Source organism: Copadichromis virginalis, linkage group LG10, assembly GCF_057382275.1.
Source record: "Copadichromis virginalis isolate Kocher_CV1m ecotype Utaka linkage group LG10, C_Virginalis_male_GT1.1, whole genome shotgun sequence".
Classification (NCBI taxonomy): Eukaryota; Metazoa; Chordata; class Actinopteri; order Cichliformes; family Cichlidae; genus Copadichromis; species Copadichromis virginalis.
The window spans coordinates 24,595,394-24,616,335 of record NC_140627.1 but is presented as its reverse complement, the minus strand read 5'-3'; the positions used below and the strand labels follow the sequence as shown (position 1 = coordinate 24,616,335).

At 39.0% G+C, this 20,942-nt stretch overlaps 1 protein-coding gene across 1 annotated transcript in view; it reads left to right on the top strand.

Annotated features, from left to right (window-relative positions):
• fstl4 (follistatin-like 4) overlaps positions 1-20,942 on the top strand; it is a 230,475-nt gene that overhangs the window by 77,845 nt on the left and 131,688 nt on the right. Inside the window, exon 4 of the mRNA XM_085470780.1 lies at positions 12,452-12,694. Within this exon, the coding sequence (XP_085326906.1) occupies positions 12,452-12,694 (243 nt within the window). The remainder of the gene's footprint in view (positions 1-12,451; positions 12,695-20,942) is intronic.

The following is a 20,942-nucleotide window of genomic DNA, read 5'->3' as shown; positions in this document are numbered from 1 at the left end:
CCCTCTGACCACCACCAGTAGGCAACGGGTGAAGTGTCTTGCCCAAGGACACAACGACCGAGACTGTCCAAGCCGGGGCTCGAACCGGCAACCTTCCGATTACAAGGTGAACTCCTAACTCTTGAGCCACGATCGCCCCAATTATTAGTATTTCACTTATTTATGACTCAAATAACTTGAAATCTAGAAATGCTTTTGAATGCTGATACATTTCTACTGCTGTGCAGTAATGCTTGCAGGAATATCACTGACTTTTATTAAAAAAGTATAATTATTAATGACTTCGCTACAATTTCAACATAAGGAAAGCCACCCAGGGGCCAGACTGGAGCCTTTGGCGAAACAGTTCTGTCCCGTATGCTTAAAAACAATAATAGTTTTAATCTCCAAGCATCATCTATGTACCCACAATGTCACTCATTTTATTCCTCTGTGCTTTGAATTGTTTTCAGAAATTTTCTGTTAAAAATAGATCTGTCGCCCTGGCTCTTTTCTTCAGTATAATCAACACAAATATATTACTTTTATATTACTTCCATCCCACATAGACTGTAAATGCACAATAGGGCACAGGATTTGTATTATAAACTACAGGCTCTATATAAATGCTTTGGTAAATACTTTCTTTAAAGAGATATACAGTATGTGACTGTAAACATCAGATATTATTGTTGGTACATTGTTGGTTAGATTTGGAGTTTTTGTTTGATGTGGTCTTAAATGAAAGCCATGTTTAACATCCATCCATCCATCCATCCTGCCTTCCTTCCTTCCTTCCTTCCTTCCTCTGTCACTTATTCAGGTCTGGGTCACAGGGATAGTAGTCTAAGCAGCAAGCTGAGACTCAGTCACACCCCCCCTAGCTACCTCTTTCAAGGGACACTGAGCCATATCCAGTGTGTCCTAGGGCTGCCCTGGGGTCTCCCTGCAGGACATACCTGAAACCCTTCACTAGGTTGAACAAAGTCAGCATCCTAGTAAGATGCCCTAACCACCTCACCTGGTTCTTTTTTCCCTTTTACACTTTAAAGAATTTTGCAATAAATTACTTCTTTGCAATGTGGTTTTATGCCTTTTTACCTGTGGAAAGCCAGGGTGAAATACCAAATTTAAAGACGGTAATTACAAACCTCATTAGTACATCTTTAATGCTCAACTGAATTATCTACTGAACTATGCTGCAGTGCTTTATAACACCGAATAAAAAGAATGAATTCTTTATAAGCCCAGCCCGCTGATATTTCATTGTTCTTCGTTAAGAATCTTGCTCTGGCCAGAAATGTTCTACCTTCAACACAGCGGATTTAATGACAACAGTGTAACTGTATAAAAAGAGCATTAAGCAGGGAAAGCCCAATACACAGTGCACCTTTGTGCCTCAACTTTGCTACTATAGCCAAGATGACTAATAACCCCTGCAGGGCAAGAGGCTGCAAAGCCGTCGTGGGTGCTGGGTCTCTGTGCTCCCGGAGCCCTGCAGTGAGGGAGGTGCAGGTGTGGTGTCAGCAGAAAATACAGTATTTATTGTAGAGAGATGTATAAATAGAGAGATAAATGCTGAGAGGTGAGAGTGAGATGAGGCTGAAGATGGATCAAAGGGATTAAGATGCTGATGATGATAAAAGGATGGAGTGTACATGGGAAAGCTATACAGCTATAACTAACTGTATTTTTAATAATGGACATATATTTAAATACAATGTGAGGGCACAGCAAATTTCACACATACGTGTACATGTGCTGGCACACAAACTCTGCCTTTTTTTTACTAGAAGACTGAGATTATTCTCCCCACACTTACATGCCTGCTCAGACCAACTGCAGAAAAAAAACCTGCATTTGAGAGCTTATTTCATCCTTGGCCATGTTGGCATTAATGTGGAAATATAAGTGTGGCAGCTGAAGAGGACTGATGCGCAAGACCTATATTGCTGTAGTTGTAGGTGCAGCAGTGGGAGTGCTGCTGTAAATAATATAGCAGACTGTGTGAATCTGCTTCACTGAGTCTCAGATCAATCAATGAGAACTCTTTGGACCTTTTGGTGTACTTTTTTTTTTAACAACAGACACATGCAGACATGTAAAACACTCACATATCCTTATATCAGCCCTCGGGATGTTGGAACAGATGGTGTGCAGGTAGTAGTTGTTGTCAGTTGTTTTCATGAACAAAGCGTGACACTCGGCTAGTTTGTATTCAATGTAGATTGCTGCTGTGTGAATTTTTTAAAACTATATGAATATGGATGCAAAACCAGATTTTTACATACAACCTAACACATAATTTAATGAGGTTCTGAATTCAGTTAAGGCATTTCATTACAACAGGGCAATATTTGTCAGTAGAATTGGAAAAAGATATAGTCGCTCTCATTGTAAGTGTAATTAGCGTTTATAACCCAGTATGTAGAATTGTAGTGATGCTGAATATATGAATTAAAATAAATTGATATCCCAAACAATCATTCTAATTGGTATTTTCTAGATATCTTTAGAATTAATTATTAAGGGATGGCCACTGGGTGCATCAGAAACTTATCCCTTCACAAAAAAGTCTTTCCTCACTCATAAAAGTTTTTTTTATATCCCATGGGAAGGCAGCCCACAGGGTGGGAAAGAGATACCTGCCATACCATAACGAATGTGACAATGAGATTGACGGCTACCTAGCGTGAATTCCTGCTCACTCTGGTCTCACAGTAGTTTTCCTGTGCTGTAAGACATTCTCTCACATGGCTCACTAGCTATTTATGTCCTTATGCATTTGTCAGTTACTTTGTGTTTATTTTTCTGCATTCATTTTCATGCACTGTGGGTAGTCACTATCCATTTCTCCCAGACAAAACATGTGCCGGCCTTAGTTGAAAACTGGCTATTTTATCATATATGCGCTGTTTGATGAATTTGTTTAAGAGTATGTGTGGAAACTGTGGCTTCAGCCCCCACTGTGATGCTGAAAATGGCTCAATGAATACAAAAAAACCCCCATGAATTATCCAGGAGTAAAAGAAAAAAAAGTTTCAGACAGAAGAGCAGAAAAGCTAATCAAGTTTTAACATCAGCTGCATAAGAATGCAAGCAAATTGTCACTCAAATGGGTAATTTTTTCACCTGCCCCCCAAACTACCCACAATTATCTAAAAAAGAAGAATATTTCTCAACTACCTGATATGTTGAGGATCATGTACGACCAAATGTACAAGCAGCAGCAGGCGCCTGGCTCTTGAAGGTCTCTCTTTCAAGAGATCTGAGGTCCTTAATGGAGCAGGTGCACGTACAAGGGAATTACAAGATCAATAAAGACCTATCAGCTGAACTAGCCACACAAGTCTTGTGACATTTCCTCCCAGGATCATATTGAATATACTTGTCTGTGGAGGGCAAGTCAGCCTGCTCCCTGTGCTGTTATTGTCTGTCATAAAAACATATCACTCAATTATAATATCACTTTGCTTTATTTCCCTGAAACATACCTATGCAGTCTACTAATATGAGAGACAGACAATTATTGGAGCTTATTTCCATCACTGAAAAAAAATGTTGTTGTTGTTTTTGTTTTGTTTTTTTTAATTCAATTAATATCAACAGTTGCCTCAAAGTGCTCTCTATTGCAGCGGTCCCCAACCTTTTTTGTGCCACGGACTGGTTTATTTCCGACAATATTTTCACGGACCGGCCTTTAAGGTGTCGCGGATAAATATAACAAAATAAAACTATTACCGGTACCGAGAAAAATAAAATTTATTCATAACACACATGAAAAGACCAAGGAAAACAGAGTTAACGATAAAAACGATAACAAAATAACGCTGAAAACCGATAAAAACCCTGAAAACCATACATTTCACACCTGAGCCTCAACTCTCGCGGCCCGGTACCAAACGACTCACAGGCCGGTACCGGTCCGAGGCCCGGGGGTTGGGGACCGCTGCTCTATTGTAAAGTAAAGACCCTAAAATAATATAGAGAGTGGGAAGGAAAAACTCCCTTTTAACAGGAAGAAAATCTCCAAATTCCGAGAAAATAACTTGAAATTTAAAGTTAGCACTGCCAATCATTAAACTCTGTGAAGGTATGTAATTTCTGGTAGCATCAGCATCAGCTGCTGGTTTTAGAAATGATGAAATCCTTGTGTCACTAGCTGAAAATAACTCAAAATTGTGACATAATAACTTTTTTCTCCCAGTGGTATAAATAAGCTCAAATACAAGAAATGTAGTCCTGTACTGCTGAAGTAATAGCCCACTAGCAGTTTCTCATCTATGTTGTCACTGTAGAAATGTCTTCTATATGCTTAGCCACCTTATACATGTAGTATATTTCAATTTTCCAAAAAGAAATGTCATTCGGCAGAGGAGGATGTCCACACTCTCCACAAGATAGCAACTTGTCAATCACACGGTAGCCACGTCCTAAAGTATACCATGCATTATTCAGTGTTACTCTAATTAGGACCATCATTTTTTTTAACTGTAATAACTGGCTAATTAGAAAAGTGATTAATTAGGTATTAAATTAAGTGAGAGTCAGTCCCATTTTCTGCAGTCAATGGAACTGCCCCCTGCTGGAAAACAAAACAAAACACAGGTTTAAGACATATCTAGGCTCGTTTCAGTTTTCTACCCCTCCGGTTATGGTCATCTTTTATATTCTGTCTATGACTAAAGAAGCTACTTACATGTCTCCCAGCATATCATAAGCGACCTCAAAAGAATTGACCAGAACATCTTTTTGCGTAATTAGTTTTAAATCTTGCAGCAATCTCTAAAAATAAACTAAAAATAGGGGACGAACAAGAGAAACACTGAGTCGGGGTGTGATAAGTAAGCACCCTTAATCACGGCATCCTTTAGTTTCATCATCAGCCATGCCTCTTCAGAAATCACAGGAAGTTTCTCCTCCATTAGTGTTTTGGGATGCCACAGATGTATTCAGGGTTCATTTTTTAATCTTGGATGACCTTGTCTAAGGAGCTTGGAAAGAAAAGTGTCTGGACTTCTTTGAGTTGCTTGAAGACGTTTAACCTCTCATCCAAGAAGCTTCTTCAGTTCTAAGGTCAAAAGGTGGAGAGTCTTTTGAGAGTTTTAGACTACGATGACGTGGATGACTGAGAACCTTCACAGACATCTTGGATGACCTTGTAAAAAAATATGCTATCAAAGTTTCCTGATACAAGTTTATGAACACGGAAAAGCCTATAACTCTTAGCCTCTACTTTTATGTAACTGCAGTTTAAAGCAGGCTGCTGTGCGCTGCATCATGGATAGCAGATTTGATTTATGCTGAGGGTTGTTAACTCCTCTTAAAAGTTTGTTGGAAAAGGTCTTTATGCTTACGTTTGTTGGAACCGGTCTTTAAAGAAGCCTTTTAATGAACGTCCACTTCTAGCTTCATAGATTTAGATTTATAGTTTTAGCACTCAAATAGCAACCACATGATATTGTTTAACTGGCACATTAGTCATAATTGTAGCCTCTAGTTTTCTTTGTGTTCATATGGTGATGCTGTCTTTGCGTTTGGGAGGTGGCTACATGCATTTAAGCCTCATTTTGTTGCTGTGTAACATTTAAGTTCAAGTGCCATACCTCTCTTTCAAATGTGGAGATCGCCAAGGTAATGACTAACCTGCCATTTAGAAAGAGGTCATGGAGGTAATGGAAGATTTGTACCATTTAATAGAGAACAATGGCTTTGACAGTGAGTGTAAATTAACTGTAATTATTATCGAAAGTTACTTCGATTAGAGGTTTTTACTGCAGTTGTTTCATTGTCAGTCTCAGACACGAGGGTTTTTCAGTCTGTGTCAGTCTTTGGTCCTTTCTGAATTATCTCAACAGCTTTTAGAAGGATTACCATGAAAATGATCCATGTTTGCCTAACGTGAAATGGAATTACAACATTAATAACAACATAGATTTAAACGATTCCCATCACTAGGGCAAATTTGTCCTTTGTCTATTCTTCTTCTCTGTGAGAAAGATAGAGAAGCAAAAGCTGATATTCAGCCTAGACAGGAAGGCTTGATCCTTTAATTAGCTTGTCGCATGTGAATTGAAACTGGGTTATTTGAACTTTTAGTTATATGAAACGAGACAATATGAAATAAAATGTCAAAAGATTAATCAATACTGAAGTCAGTCGCTTGTTGCAACCATGTAATGTCATTCTTGTAGTAAAACAAACCAAAAAAAAAAGCTTTTATCTAAAAATATGTCTCAAGATTTAGACATTTGCAGTTAGATAAAAAATATCTGCCATATTGTTTACAAACTACAGCAATAATTATTGGTAATAATCTGTCTTTGAATTTACATAGTTGTTACTGTTTAATGTCAGCATTTGTTAGAGTTTTATCGAGATTTAGTCCTGATTGTCTGAAGAGATGATTAACATGTTATATCATTACCTGAGAGCAAGTCTGCCAATTTCTGTGCTATTAAAGGCTGTTTCCTCAAAACATGTTTGGGAAAATGGGGCTTAGTCTAATTTTGGATGCTCTCTTGCTGCTGAGTTTTGGGGGCAATATTTAAATCCAGCCTGAATATTGAGGCATCAAAGTGCTGTTGCTGACATTTGGTGTCATTAACAGTTTTGTTCCTGGATGACTTTATGCTTATTATAAATAAATAAGACATAATAATACAATATGGATTACTTAAAGCAGACAGTGGTCATTTAGATTAATTATTCTTTTTAGACATTTGTCCTTGTTATTCTGTTTATTTATTTGATTTTCAGTGTATTTATTTATATATTTTTTTTCTTGACCTCATTGTTTGTTGATGTCTCCTTTTGATATGAAACAGTTTTTGTTCTGATAAAAACACCACAAGGTTTAAATGAAACTGTCGATCAACCTCATCTACACTGTGTTGCTGCCACAGGCTAAAGACGGACGAGTCGCTAACATATCTAAGGGGACAAATTTCCCTGGCTGATCGACCAGATCTCAACCCCAGGCTTGTGTGGCTGTGCAGAGTGGAGGCGAAATTTATTTTCAGTTAATGCGCAAGAACCTGTTCAAAAACTACACTTTTCAGACACAGTTCTGGGAGATGCTTCACCTGAGATTCTCAGTCTGTGTCTGTGGTTGGTTTTTCATGTGCTGTGTCTAATATTTAAAATTATCAATACTGAAGGTGGGACAGTAAAGACAACACCCAATCGCAGGAAACACTTCATATCTTAAAAATAGGTTGTTTTTAACCTTTTGACAGTCTATTTTTTTTTTTTTTTCATTTCTGTTTTACCATAAGATTTGTGATCTTGTAGAATTTTATGGAGTCTGATGTGGAAGCTGGATGAATCAGTCCTCTTGTCAAGTGTAGTATTACCCCTAGGCCAAAGGACAAATTTAGAGCTTAATGGGGGAGGAAGGCAACAAAAGATGCGCCTTGAATATCCATGTAATCTAAACAAAATTTCCCTCTGCTTGTTTGCATTCTACTTTCTGTACTAAAACAAGAAACATCATTTTTGGTACAGTGCAGTTAAACTGACAGGTTTGTGCTTATCTGTGAGTATCTCACCTAACACCGAGGGCCGCTGCTGTCCATTGATATTCCAGCTTGGTGTGCATGTCAGAATAGCTTTGTCCAACTGTGCAGAACAGGGGAGACAGTGTTTGACGGCGCGTCTCAATATTTAATTATCTACAGCTGCTTCAGAGCAAACAGATTGATCTGTAGGATCAGCAGATGTGACTGTACATTTCCTGGACGGCACAACTCAAATAAACAAGTGCTCCATCCACATGCCCTTTACATGCTACACTCATGTAACACTTGAATTAAAAAGACGGCGGCACTTTAGTGGCTCGATCACAAAACGGAAGCTGTCTGCTGGCAGGGAAAAAAGAGAAAACTCTTTGTGTCTGTATGGGTTTGTGACTGCAGCATATTTCCATGGATCAAGGTGGTTTATGACATTGTAGTGCTGCAGGCAGTGAGTCCCACATCAGCAGGGCAAATATTCTTCTAGTCTAATTACTAAGAAGCTCTTACAGTGTCCCTCTGTCTCTCCAAGGAGAAAGTATCAAAAAACAACAAACTAGCCTCTGTGGAGCTGGATTAAATACAAAATAAAGTTTGTTGTGATTGCCTTTAAATGTTAAAGGAATTTAAAGAGCTTGAGAGTCTAGCCTCAGGTATAAATAAATTGAGGCATATTTTAGTTGCTAAATAGAGCGAGGGCTTAGACAGAAGTACTTTGCTTCCAGAGTGAAGTGACATATTCTGACTTTCTCTGTGTGTGTGTGTGTGTGTGTGTGTGTGTGTGTGTGTGTGTGTGTGCGCACTCGCTGTGTTCTTTATGCTAGTGCGCTCTGCACACACATTATATACCTCACTGTGGATTCAAATTACCAATAGCTTTTTCAAAATGATTCAGTAAGGGCTGAGACTGACAAGATTGTAGCTTTTCCCGACAAATGAAAAGGCAGTCAGTCATGCTGTGCTTCCAGTTATGCTCTCATCCACTTAGGCTTGCATAAAAGGGGAATAAAGGAGGAAACTTATGTTGGATTATCATAAAATGTCAGGGAGATAAGCCAAAATAGTCTTACCACCGCATCCCAGTCGCTTATGTTCCTATGTAATTATCAGCAGTGCTTCTCGTAAAACATGCACAGGAAATCTGTAATTATAGTGGACAATGTCTGGTTTCAGTTTCTCTGAGGCCCAGTTTAGAAAGATATTGACAAAGAGAAAGTGAGGAAACAAAGACAGAGACACATACACATGCAGTGAAATAGAGGGGGGGAGGGAAAGGAGGATGAAGAATAATCAACAAAAAACTGCAGTGACAGGATAGAAAGGCTTGACGCAGTATGGTCAGCATGGTATTGTCTTGGCACCATAAAAAAGCTTCGTCTTGTAAGAGCCATTTATATGTACTGTGCCAGCGGCTTAAACAGGAAGGATTATCAAATGACATTTTTAGCCTCTTAAGCAAGCCACAATTGCAACCAGCGTGGTCCAAAAGAGAGTGAGACAAAAGAACTTATGGTGAGGATGAATGCGAGTGCTACGAATTAGCTAAATGTCAGACAGCTTGCGTATTGTAAATGTAACTTTTGGGCACTATTGTTTCTGTTGTTTGAACGGCAGCTGTTCATGTACTCTGTTCTCTGAACAAAATGGGAAAAGAAGAAAGAGGACGGAAGGGGAGAGAGCTAGGGGAAGATGAAGAAGGAAGAACCAGCGCCAGTGGATAACAGCCACTGGATGTTTGTTGCTAAGCATTTAATCTCTCATGCTTGGAGAATACAAACGATCTTGTAATCGTCCCCGACCTTGATATGAACAGCAAGGTCGCAGGGGAGCTGGGATATTTTGCATTTCCCACAGATGCTTTGCCGAGACACGCAGAACAATTAGTAAACTGGATATTGAGTCTCTCTTCACTCTCTCCATCCCCCTCACACTCCCATCGGGGTAGTTACCTGGCACGCCCCCAAGCCGCGACTTAGTTTGATTCCCAATACTTAATTATGATAAAGAAGTAGTCAAAGTAATGTCAGGTCAGGCTGCACCTACCTGTGGGCTGTGCTTAACTGCCAATATCGAATATGCTTATTACTGATTACTCCACCAGTTATTTTCTATTAATTGATTCCAGGTTTAGACAAGAATATGTCAAATGGACAGAAAAAGGTGGTCACACATTTCAAAATCCTAAACTGCTACTATCACAGTAGTTACTGTGATTTATTTGTTCTGTTAATCATTATTTTTGTTCACATAAGGTTTAGTAATTTCAGCAGCATTTGTGTGTGTTCGTATTTGACCATGTTCCAGTGTTTGCAAGCACAGAAGCTGGATATTAGACAGTGACTATAGAGTGTATGTTTGTTTACATACTAACACCTAAAAGTGAGTAGGAGGGTGCCGGTGTGTTAATGTATGTGTTTGTGTGTGTGTGTGAGCTTGTGTTCCTCTGTGCATTGGCCCCCAAATCTCCTTAATGCAATTAAGGGACTTTTGTCCTCCGACAACAGCGTATTACCTCTATTATTGAATATGCTGAGAGTTGAGATATGATTATACTGGAGGCAAATTCAATTTCTCTTTTCAGCAGTTTGAATATAAGAGCGTGGACTGGGTTCTTTTAAGTTAAGCCAGTATGGTTTTTAGCCTTATTCAAGAGAGGGATAATAAAGTTGACCCCTTCTCAGCATCCCTGACTCAACCTCAAAACTGCATGAACACATGTCGTTTATTGTTTGCCCTGGTTTCCATGGCAAATAAGAGAGCTTGTTGACTTCAAAGGTAAACAAGAGGCACAAAATACTTGCAATTTTAATAGGAGAAACAGCAGGATCAATTAGGGCTTTTAAAGCTTTGCTTTAATGCCAAAACTTCATTTTTGTGAGCGCTTAGAACAGTGATTTAACTGATAAAAACGCCCGCCGTAGGCCTGTAATGGCTGCGGGACTCCTCAATCTCTGTCTTTTGATGCTCATATCAAGTCTCTGACCCGCTCCTGCTTTTTTCATTTAAGAAATATTGCTAAACTTAGGACTATTGTCACCAAAGGTGAAATGGAGATGCTTGTCCATGCCTTCATCTCCTCCTAGTTATTGTAACACACTCTTTTCCTGTCTGTCTAAGGCTTCCTTAAATTGCTTTCAAGCGGTCCAAGTAATAAATTCTCCCATATCTCTCTCATGTTAAAATCCTTGCAGTGGCTTCCGGTTGGGTACAGATATCAGTTTAAAATCCTCACTTTTACATTTATGTCTTTACGAGGAGAGGCCCCCACCTATATCACTGAGCTTCTTCAGCCCTACTCTCCAAACCGAATCCTTAGATCCACTGATAGTGGTCTTCTGACTATTCCACGGACCCATTTGAAAATGAAAGGGGATCACGCTTTTCAAACCCTAGCTCCAATACGGTGGAACAGTTTACTTCCCCCGCTACACACCATTGACTCTGTGGCTTCTTTTAAAACATGGCTTAAAACACATCTGTTTAGAAAGGCATTTGGGTAATGTTCATGTGTAATATGTTGTTTTGTTTGTTTTATATTCCCATGTGAAGCACTTTTTAATAGCTTCTTGTTTTAAAAAGTGGTTTATAAATAAATTTTATTTATTTACTTAATTACTCAAAAAATCAAGTCTCATCTATATCAAATGTTTTACTCATTTTTGTTGTAAAATGCTTTTATTTTCAAATAAAACTACAGAATGAATTTTTATCATCTTGCAGATAAACCCTAAAGTTAAGCCTCTGCCAATGAATTCAACACTGTGGGTGCTTGCGTAGGAGAGTTTCATGTTTGCCTATAATTGGGCGCTCTCACGACCGCATGAAAAAACATGTAAACTCTAGGAGGGATCTGGCATTTTTATGTTTAATATATTCCCCTGGCATTTACCAGATGAGGTTGTGAGGCAGCAAATTCCTTGCTTGTACCTTTTAGAGAATCTCGTTTTCACTGTAATAACCCCACGGAGCATGGGCCAGAGGTCAGGCTCACAGAGTCAGGAAACATCAATCCAAGGTGGAGCATCTGGCTGAATCAGCAGCTTTTTGACTTCCTTTAAGTGCAGATAGATTAAATCAGTGAGAAGAAGAAGAAGCAAGGTGCCCTGAGTGGTTACAGTGGTGATGGCTGTGTGCATTTGTCCCTGCACATGTGTGTAGGTCAGGAGATGACACAAGGAGTTGTTATAATGAAGAGGGTGAGTAGTGAGTGCATTTGTGTTAATAGGCAACAAAATAGCTAAGGCAGAATGTGGAAACTCTACTTACATTTTCAGTGCCCTTATATGCTCAAACACACCTTGGTATGTTTGTATGCACATGTGCTCGTGTATGTGCAAATGATTACTGAGAGGTGTTAATAAGGGCAGCCTGCAGTTTGAGCTGTAGAGAGTTAGACTGGGTTTAAAAAAAGGTTTATCCTCGTTAGCACCGTGTGATAATTGCCATCACGTTTGGAGGTGTTTGTCATTGGTTTACGGTTTTTCTAATTTTGGTGCCTACTGTATGATTCATGCAAATGTGTTTTCCTTAATACATATTTGATTAGTTTTATTCTGCACCACATATGTAATAATTTTTTTTAAATGAGAATTAATGTCTTTTTTTTTTTATTTTGTTTTGATTCATTTATTTGAAAACATATTTGATTATCTAAGTTCCTCAGAATCTCACACTACATGAGAACTGTCCTTGAATTTTGGCCATGTTATTTTTAAGCAGCAAAAATCTATGAGAAAGCAATACTCATGTCTTTGTCTGTCTGTGCTGGAGAGACAAATCTATTTCATTTTTGCTTTTTGTAAATTCAGCTGATCTCTATCTCTGCCCTTGTAACTCTTTCCGATTTATATACGCAAGTAAAAATTGCCTAAGTTTCCCCCTCTCATACGATTTTATGAAGGCATACACTCTGGCTTTCTTTCTTGATATAAAAGCCCTTTTCTCTCTTGCTCTTCCAGCCCTATCTGATCCGGATGGAGACCCCTGTCGGAGGACCTACTGTGGACGGGGTCGACAATGTGTGCTAATGGCAGAAACTGGCCGCGCAGAGTGCGTTTGCCAGGAAAAATGCCGGCCCTCCTTTGTGCCGGTGTGCGGCTCAGACGGCAGATTCTATGAGAACCACTGTGAGGTTTACCGCACTGCCTGCCTGGAAAGAAGACGGATCTACGTGGTACACAGCAAGGACTGTTTCTTTAAAGGTACAGATTTAGTGCTACACTGCTACACTGACACTGCAGAGGGCTGCCACACACTGTTAAAAAAATGACTGAAGTTATATATTTGAAGTTATATTTATAAAAAAAAAAAGTCTATTTAACTTGGATATTCTATTATAATTAATCAAAATAAATTACAAAGGCATTTAGGATGAAGAAGATATAGAGGACATATGTGTGCCCATGCTGTGATACTGCAGCTGTTTGTCAAAATTATTTTCCCCCCAAAGTTTGATAACAAACAAACTAACAGCTTGCTGCATGTATTTGTTTTTCAGGGATATTTCAATTTTACGTCAGTCTTTTTCACATATTTCACCATCTGTTGTTGCTTAAAAAGTCTTAAAGTATTAGGTTTTGTGTGTACCTTTGGAACAATTTTATTTTAGTTTTAAAGATCATTATTAGAACACATCAAAAACAAAAATCTGGTATCTCAAATTATTAGAATATTTTATTTTCAGTTTCAGTAAATGAGTTAAATGTAATCTATAGGGTTAAATACCATGGTATTGTCGACTTGTTCAGTACACGCAACAACAATGACAACTGATTTGGGTCCAGATGACGATACCCTCCACAAGCCACAGAAGGTCACTGCTGAAAAGGCTGGCTCTTTGCAGAGCGCTGGATCGAAGCATATTAAATGAAAGTTGAGAGCAAGGATAAATTGTGATAGGAAAAGGTGCCCAAGCAGCAGAGATGGCTTTCCAAGAAGATTCAAATTAAGAACATGTGGCGCTTCACAAGGACTGGACCGAGGTGCACTAACATCATCAGGAAAGTGGCCTCAACTGTCCCTAATATTACGACACTAATCCATAGAGAAGGAGGAAAAGGGAGGAAAAGAACTTTTGATCAATGGTCCAAAGTCCTCTTATCGCATGAAAGTAAATTCTGTCTTTCTAGGTCCTAGAGTCAGCAGAGGCACAGAATCGAAGTCCAGGCTGAATTTCCCACAGTCTGTGGTGATTTGGTTTGCCATGTCATCAGCTAGTGTTGGTCCGCTGTGTTTTATCAAGTCCAAAGTCAACGCGGAAATCTACCAGGATATTTTAGACTACTTCATGCTTCCATCTGCTGCAGATTTCCCTTTTCCAGGATGACTTAAGGCCTGCTCACAGTGCTGAAACTGCTACCAAGTTACCTGACCAGAGCCTCTTTTGATTAATTTTAGGAAATACCCTAATGATGAGAGATACTAGATTTCTGATTTTCATTAGCTGCCATAAACATCAAAATTAAATATTACACCTTACGCAATGAATAGAGAATATAAGTTGTTGGTTTTTTTTTTAATTTTAATTAACTCTCTCCAGGCACACCCACTTCCCCATATTCAGTGGTTATTTTGCTCAAAGTCCTTTCTGTGGTCTCTGGTTGCCACAACACTTCCAGTGTGAAAACTCTGGTCTACGTTATCATCATCAACAAAGTCTCACAATAATACAGACTCAGAGACTTGGACTGGAATATACATTTATAACTGAAAGCCTCTGTTTTAGATATATATATATATAGAGAGAGAGAGAGATATACATGTATGAATAATACATTTTCCTGCTGACCCCATCCTCACCAGTGCATTGCTTAGCTTTCACGGCAATTCATTAAATGACGGTCGGCACTTCAGCTGCCATTTATTGAAGGTAATACGCCGATAAAGAATAAGTACTTTGGACGACCCCACTTTAAAAGCTGAATTAACCCTTAAAGACGCTTGTGTTCATTATTGCTGCCAACAACTGAACATTTGTCGTACTTTGCTTTCTTGTCCCTTCACACTTAAATTGGAAGAAGCAAGCAATTATGATGATTTTAGCTCCACTGCTGTTGGCTTTTAAAGTCTGTTGAGATTAAGTGAAATCAAGTGAAATTATTACATGGGCATATTATTTTTTTCTTTTCACCTGGCTTTTTTGTGTAATTTCCATTGTTTTCCACTGCTTACACAACAACAAAAACACTGTTTCACAGCCTCTGTATCTTTGATGTCTCACTACATCACTGTGTATGGCACATGTTTGATCCCTTTTGCAAGTGAAAATTGCCCTCAAATGATATTCTAATACCCGTGAGGGGTACATATGAACAGTCTGAAGGCTACGCTTAGGTTTTAACTTTGGTTTGATGTTGAAACATTTAAACAAAAATCGTCGCATTGACAAGCAAAGCAACTGTTTTGTAGCATGTTGCCAGCTGTCAAGTTCCAGTCACAAACATCAATCACTGTGAAAATTGTGCCGGTTTCTGTCAGCCACCGATTCAGTTGAGATGAAAGGACGAAATCATCTGTAGTTTGGCGCTGAAGGCTGTGGCTCGGGGTCGAGTTTTTCTGGGAAACAATAGCAATGCACTTACACTGGGACAAGCACAGTAGGCATTTTCATCAGGTGCTTATTCATCTCTTCTGTCTGGTCGACTTGGTTAATCATGCTCCTTTCACTACAAGTCAGCTTACTTATTAGGCAGTTGGCCCTAATCACAAAGACTGGCCTCTAAATCATTTATAATTGCACCCTAAAAACTAATTTGATGATCAATCTAATTGTGGAACTTTAACTGAGTTTTGAGTCAGAAGGAAACCAGTGTTGAGCAGTGCAAACATATCATTAACAGGTTTATTTTGCAGCAAATCCTTTCATAATTCAAAATTTTATATGCATTCAATTAGATTATGAAAATGGCCATCCAAACATTTTTCCATAGACGTTTATGCATTATGTGCACATGCACTGACTCAGTCTGTTCCTTCTTTCTCCTCACTACATATCCATGCACTCACAAATCACCACAAGGTTACCTGGGATCACTGGTTCCCTATTGTAAATCGTTTAAATCTTCACTCTTGACTATCTCTCATTAGCAAAATCGCACTCTCAGCATGAACAGTCTGTATTATTATCCAAAGGCAGCCCTCTCACTTTATTATGACTTCGATTTAAAGGTAACGGGGCTGCAAACCTGGTGGCATAGCCTCTTTTTTCCCAGTTTTCCAGGTCAGACTAGTATTAAGCATGTTTTATACTCCCTCGGGGCGCTAATGTTAAAATAGAAAGCAAAGCTATAGTTATTTTTGAGCGCATGATTTCATGTCAACGCAGCACAGAAACACAGACGCACAATAACTCACACAAACATGGCAGCACTTTCAGGAATATCACATTAGGGAGGCAAGGATTCCTTCCAGACATTACCATGCATAGCTAATCCACATTAGGGGCGTTCAGTTGGCACATTAAGCTTAAACTTGATGTCTGAATGCAACCCAGCAGGAGATGGAAAATTGTGGAAATCGGTCAGATGTTATGGGAATCATGTGTTTGTCTGTACATGTGAAGTCAATATTGCACATGACATACAAAGAAAACATTAGAAGGCACGTCTCTCAGTGGTGTGCTACAGCCATTATTCATAATCACTATTTGTACAGAGCACTGGAAAGAAGCATCCCTGGCGTTGATCAATAACGCTTGAAAACAGCAACACATCCTGTTCTGGTTTGAAGCTCTGCGTCGCATCTCCAGCTGCAGAATGAGACACAATTGACCATTTTCCTCCATTTCTGTCAGGATTTCACTCGGCAACTACCCCAGTCCTCAACGGTTAATGACAATAGGATAAGACAACCATATTATACAGAAGTACGATAATAGTAATATGTGTCTTTCAAATAAAAATGAATAGAGAAAAAAAAAAAGATGAAGCTGCAAATGTGCTCATACGCCCCCCCCCCCCCACTACTCAGAGAGTGAGTAAGACACAAATGGATCTCTGGGGACCCCAGAGCAATGTTTTAAGCCACTGACTTTTTTTTTTTCACAGAATAGGGTGGGGGTATGGGGGGTGGGGGGGGGGGGGTGAATTTGCTTTCAAATATGATAAACCTAAAAGCTCAGCTGTGAAAGCCTATTTCTTTCAGCCCAGGGCTAGGGTCAAAGTCACAGTGTCAAATATAGCAAGTAGTTATGCCAGCTTTCGTCTCGTCATATTTGCATGACTGTGATTTTCTCCGCAGAGCTGGTCCAAAGCTCTTCACTTTGGAAAGGGAAAAAATAACTGACCTTTCCTTACTGCCTTCCACTTACAGAGCTCATTTTGTTTATGCATTAAGCTTTTAATAGGTCTGCATGCATAACCAATGGCATCCGCTGCTACAATTACACATGTTACTTTAAGCTAAAGTGGAGAAAAACACACGCAAACACACACTGACACACACACACACACACACACACACACAAAAGAAACCAAATAATTAAACAGATTTTTTTTTTCATTTTATTTATGAGACTTTTACTAGAGTTTCCCAGTTCATCTGCAGTTGCCTGTTTCAGTCACTTACCTGAAATTTGTCATGACTTTAATGAGATTTTACCTTTGTACTCTTTAAAAAGTTTTGTTGTTTTATGTTTGGGGGTACAATTGTATCTTGTAACATCAGAGGTTTCTATGAGCTTCAGAGAAAAAGTTGACTTTTTTCAAGGAGAGAGGTCAACTCTCAACTCTCCTTTGGTTTTATGTTTTTAATTAAATTTTTATCTTATTTTTTCCTCGGGCAGTGGGGAAAATCAAGGGAGAATGTTTAATGGCTCAAACTACTGTATACCTGTTGTGGCAAACAGAGTTGCACAGGTGAAGGAGTTTACCACTCGGCTATCTGAGGGTACCCATGATATTCTCTTTGATGCAGCTTGAAGGAGGCTGCAGCTTGCTTCTGGCTTGATACTCAAAAGTGTGTGGTAAAGGATTTGACTTTTTTGACAGACGGCAAAGGTGATTTCAGGGCAGGAAAAAAAAGGATAATAAATGTCTGGATGGGGTTTTTTGTTCTCCCCACTTCTTTCTTTCTTCTCAGCTGAAGATTTAATACATATTGGCTAAAAAAAATGTGTATTTGTATAATAACATTAGAATAACAATGGGATTATAAAATGCCACACTCTGAAGTGAATTGATAACTGTTACATACCAGTAAAAGGGACACAACAATGTTTAAACCAAAACCCTATAAAGAGATTTTCATTCTTTCACCTTTTTTATGATAACTTTAATTCTGTTTTCACTGCAGCATTTCTAAGATTAGTCTGAGCTCACTTCAGCTATCCATTTCACAAAGACCCCGCTATAAAATTACCACGGAAACCACAAATGTCTAACGTACACAAGGGAAAGTCAGTTTGTCTGCTCAAGTACGGCAAATAGATAATCGGCTTCAAAGTCAAAACTTGCTTGACGCCAAATGGCTTTAGAAAGGGCAAACTGTCAATTAAAAAGATTGATGTACCTGAATCACTCAAACTTAATAACCTATTTAGATTCAAATTACTAAAAGTACCGGAAGTCATAAAACAGGTTTTCAGTCTGTCATCTGTTTTTTTTTACTTTTTTTTTTACTTTTTCTTTTTATAACCATGTGATAAATTACACTCTTGTCAAGTGATTGATCTAATAAAAATGATAACACCTTTTAATAGAGTGGCAGTGCCACTCTTTCGCTGATTTTATTTTCAGAATGAACTACATATAGTAGTGCATCAGAGACAGCTCACCTTAGTTTTCCCTGTGTTTTAGATATCTGTTTATTTATTTTTGGCTAATTTGGAAAAAGGAGATTACTTTGAGACAGAAATGTTGAAATCTGGAAGTGATTATTAAAATAAAATTACACTTGGCATTCACTTAATTCTTTTATTAAGTGCATGATGTATAAATTCAATTACATTTAAAGATTTTTAAAATCTCATTAGCTTTAGAAATCCCTGAATTTCTGAAACAGGCACCAGAAGCACAACATGTTTTCTCTTTCTTCTCCTGTGATGAGTGCTGGACAGAGAGTCGGCTCTTTTCTGACCTTGCCTTTGATTATGGCCCTTTCCCTCTGAAATGATCCGAAAAAGAACTAACACACTTGATTCATCGCTTTCATCTTCCTGATGAGTAGGAAGCTTCTAGAAAAGGCAGTCCAAAGAGACATCTGTTTTCACCAGGTTGTGTATGCCACTCCACAGGGAGGTCTTTAATGTACCTGGTTTGACCACTCTATTATGGAAAAGTGTCATTCTGGTGATTCTAAGTTGTGATCCCGCTGACTCTTAGATCAGACGAGCAATGTGGTAGCTTTCAGACTGAAATTAGTGTTGAGTCTCCACTGGGTCTTAGTCTCCACTGGGTCCACTAAGCCAGGCGGTTCATAACATTAGTTGCCAGCCCTCACTTGAAATTCCTTGTGGGGAGCCCTGACCCCCCCCCCCCCCCCCCACCCCATCCTCTCCAGACTGGACACCAGCCAGGTTAAAGTTGATTGCAGAGCTGCAATGATTAATTGATTGGCTGACTGGTCAAAAATTAATTTGCAGCCATTGTGATAATAAACTGCTAGTTTGAGTCACTTATCAAGCAGAGGGGGAAAAAAAGGCAGACATCCTCATTTCACCTTTTGAAGACATCAGTACTGAAAATAGTTCTTCAGTTGCTTTAACTAGCCACTTAAATAAAGATTCTCATAAGGGTGCTGATTGATTGATATTTTAGCAATCATCAGTCTTCTTGAGATTCACAAGCTGTTGCCAAATCTCACAAAAAAATGACAGCTACAGTGTTCTTGATATAATGAATTGCTTTGTCTTTTCCTCTCTCCAACCTCCCTTTTAGCCATCTATCAACTACCCGTGTTTGCGGTGTCTCTAACTTTTAGAGCTGCCTCAACCACTCTGATTACTCTTCATCATTCGGGCTCATTCAGTGGCAGCTGTGGTTATTGCATTAGCCATCAAAAGCTTCCCCCGTTTGTCTTTGTACTCCCTCTCTCTCCCTGCAGCCCATGGCAGCACCCTGCCTCCACCGTCCATCTTATTGCTTGCTAACCCTCTACCCCTTCCTGTGACTGCTGCTATCAACTTAGTCACGCACACACACAGTAGTTTGATCATTCTCACAAGAAGGATCAACTTAACTTGAGCTCCAGGGCTGCGTCTTTAGTTTTATACATTAATCAAGATTATATAGGGTTAAAATTTAATGCCATTAAAGATGAAAAACCAAGTGTAATTGCGGGATGTTCATGACATCTTGTTTTTGTCTTGCTTTCTTTCTGCAAACTCTTTGTTGGATTTAAATTAATATAATTTTCTTTGGTTTATTAAAAAATGGCCAAACAATTGCTGTATAGTAATATCCCATAATGAAATGTACTTATGAGCAATTTGTTGCTATGTCACTAAAGCAGGCTGGAATCTAGAAATTATGTATTGCTGATTCTGATACTAACTCTCCAAGGTTTGTTTTTCTTTGTACATCCATACACTGTTTAAACTGCTTATCCAATTCAGTCCCTGTGTGGGTGTGGAGCTGGCCTTCCTTATCATCACAGGTAGAGCGCACTCCACGCAGAACACCAGCAGGTTCGAGCAATGAACCTTTGTGCTGGGAGGCAACAGTACTGACCACTGTCCCACTTTTCCTCCAACAGTATGTTTGTACTGTCATTAATGACTGACCTACTTGGGTGGTGTGAGCTAATCAGTTCATTGAATACATTTTATATTCATTCCACTGAACCCTATCAACCTACATCGATCAATTCTACATTACAAGGGCACATTTTAGAAACCCAAACTCTTTAACTGAACTGCTCCAGCAGGGATGTAAAATTGTCCATGTCACATAACAAAAGCTAGTCTGGGCTATGTGTAAAACATCCATTCACATACACAAAAACACAAACTATCACCAGCAGGGGTTGCTTTGGCAGGACTTTATTTTAGTTATGGTTTGCTTTTACATGTATATCAGCCAAATTATATCAGCCTTATGTCATCTTGTGCAAACACTTTTTCGTCATTTTGTCTTTTCGCTGCTGCATTCATTCACCTCATTTAGTTGGTCAACAGTCTCCCCTGCGAACAAAGGAGGTGTCTTTTGACCACTGGTTTACCCCAATGTACTGGTGTAGGGGTAATACCATCGACACTCAACCAATGCTGTCTGATATTCCATAAAACCTTCATGGTGAATCAGGCTACACCTGCTGTGGTTAATTGGGTATCTTCCTGTAATTCAAGAGATTTCTGTCTGTCTGTGCTTTTGTTGCTTTGTCCGCCAACACCTGTGACATGATCAAGAGTTTAGCAACCAAATTTGGCACACAGATCTTAGGCACCTGAAGGTTCTTATCTATATCAGGATATCAACAGGTTGCCAAGCAACCACCTGTTAAGCATCTTTTTTT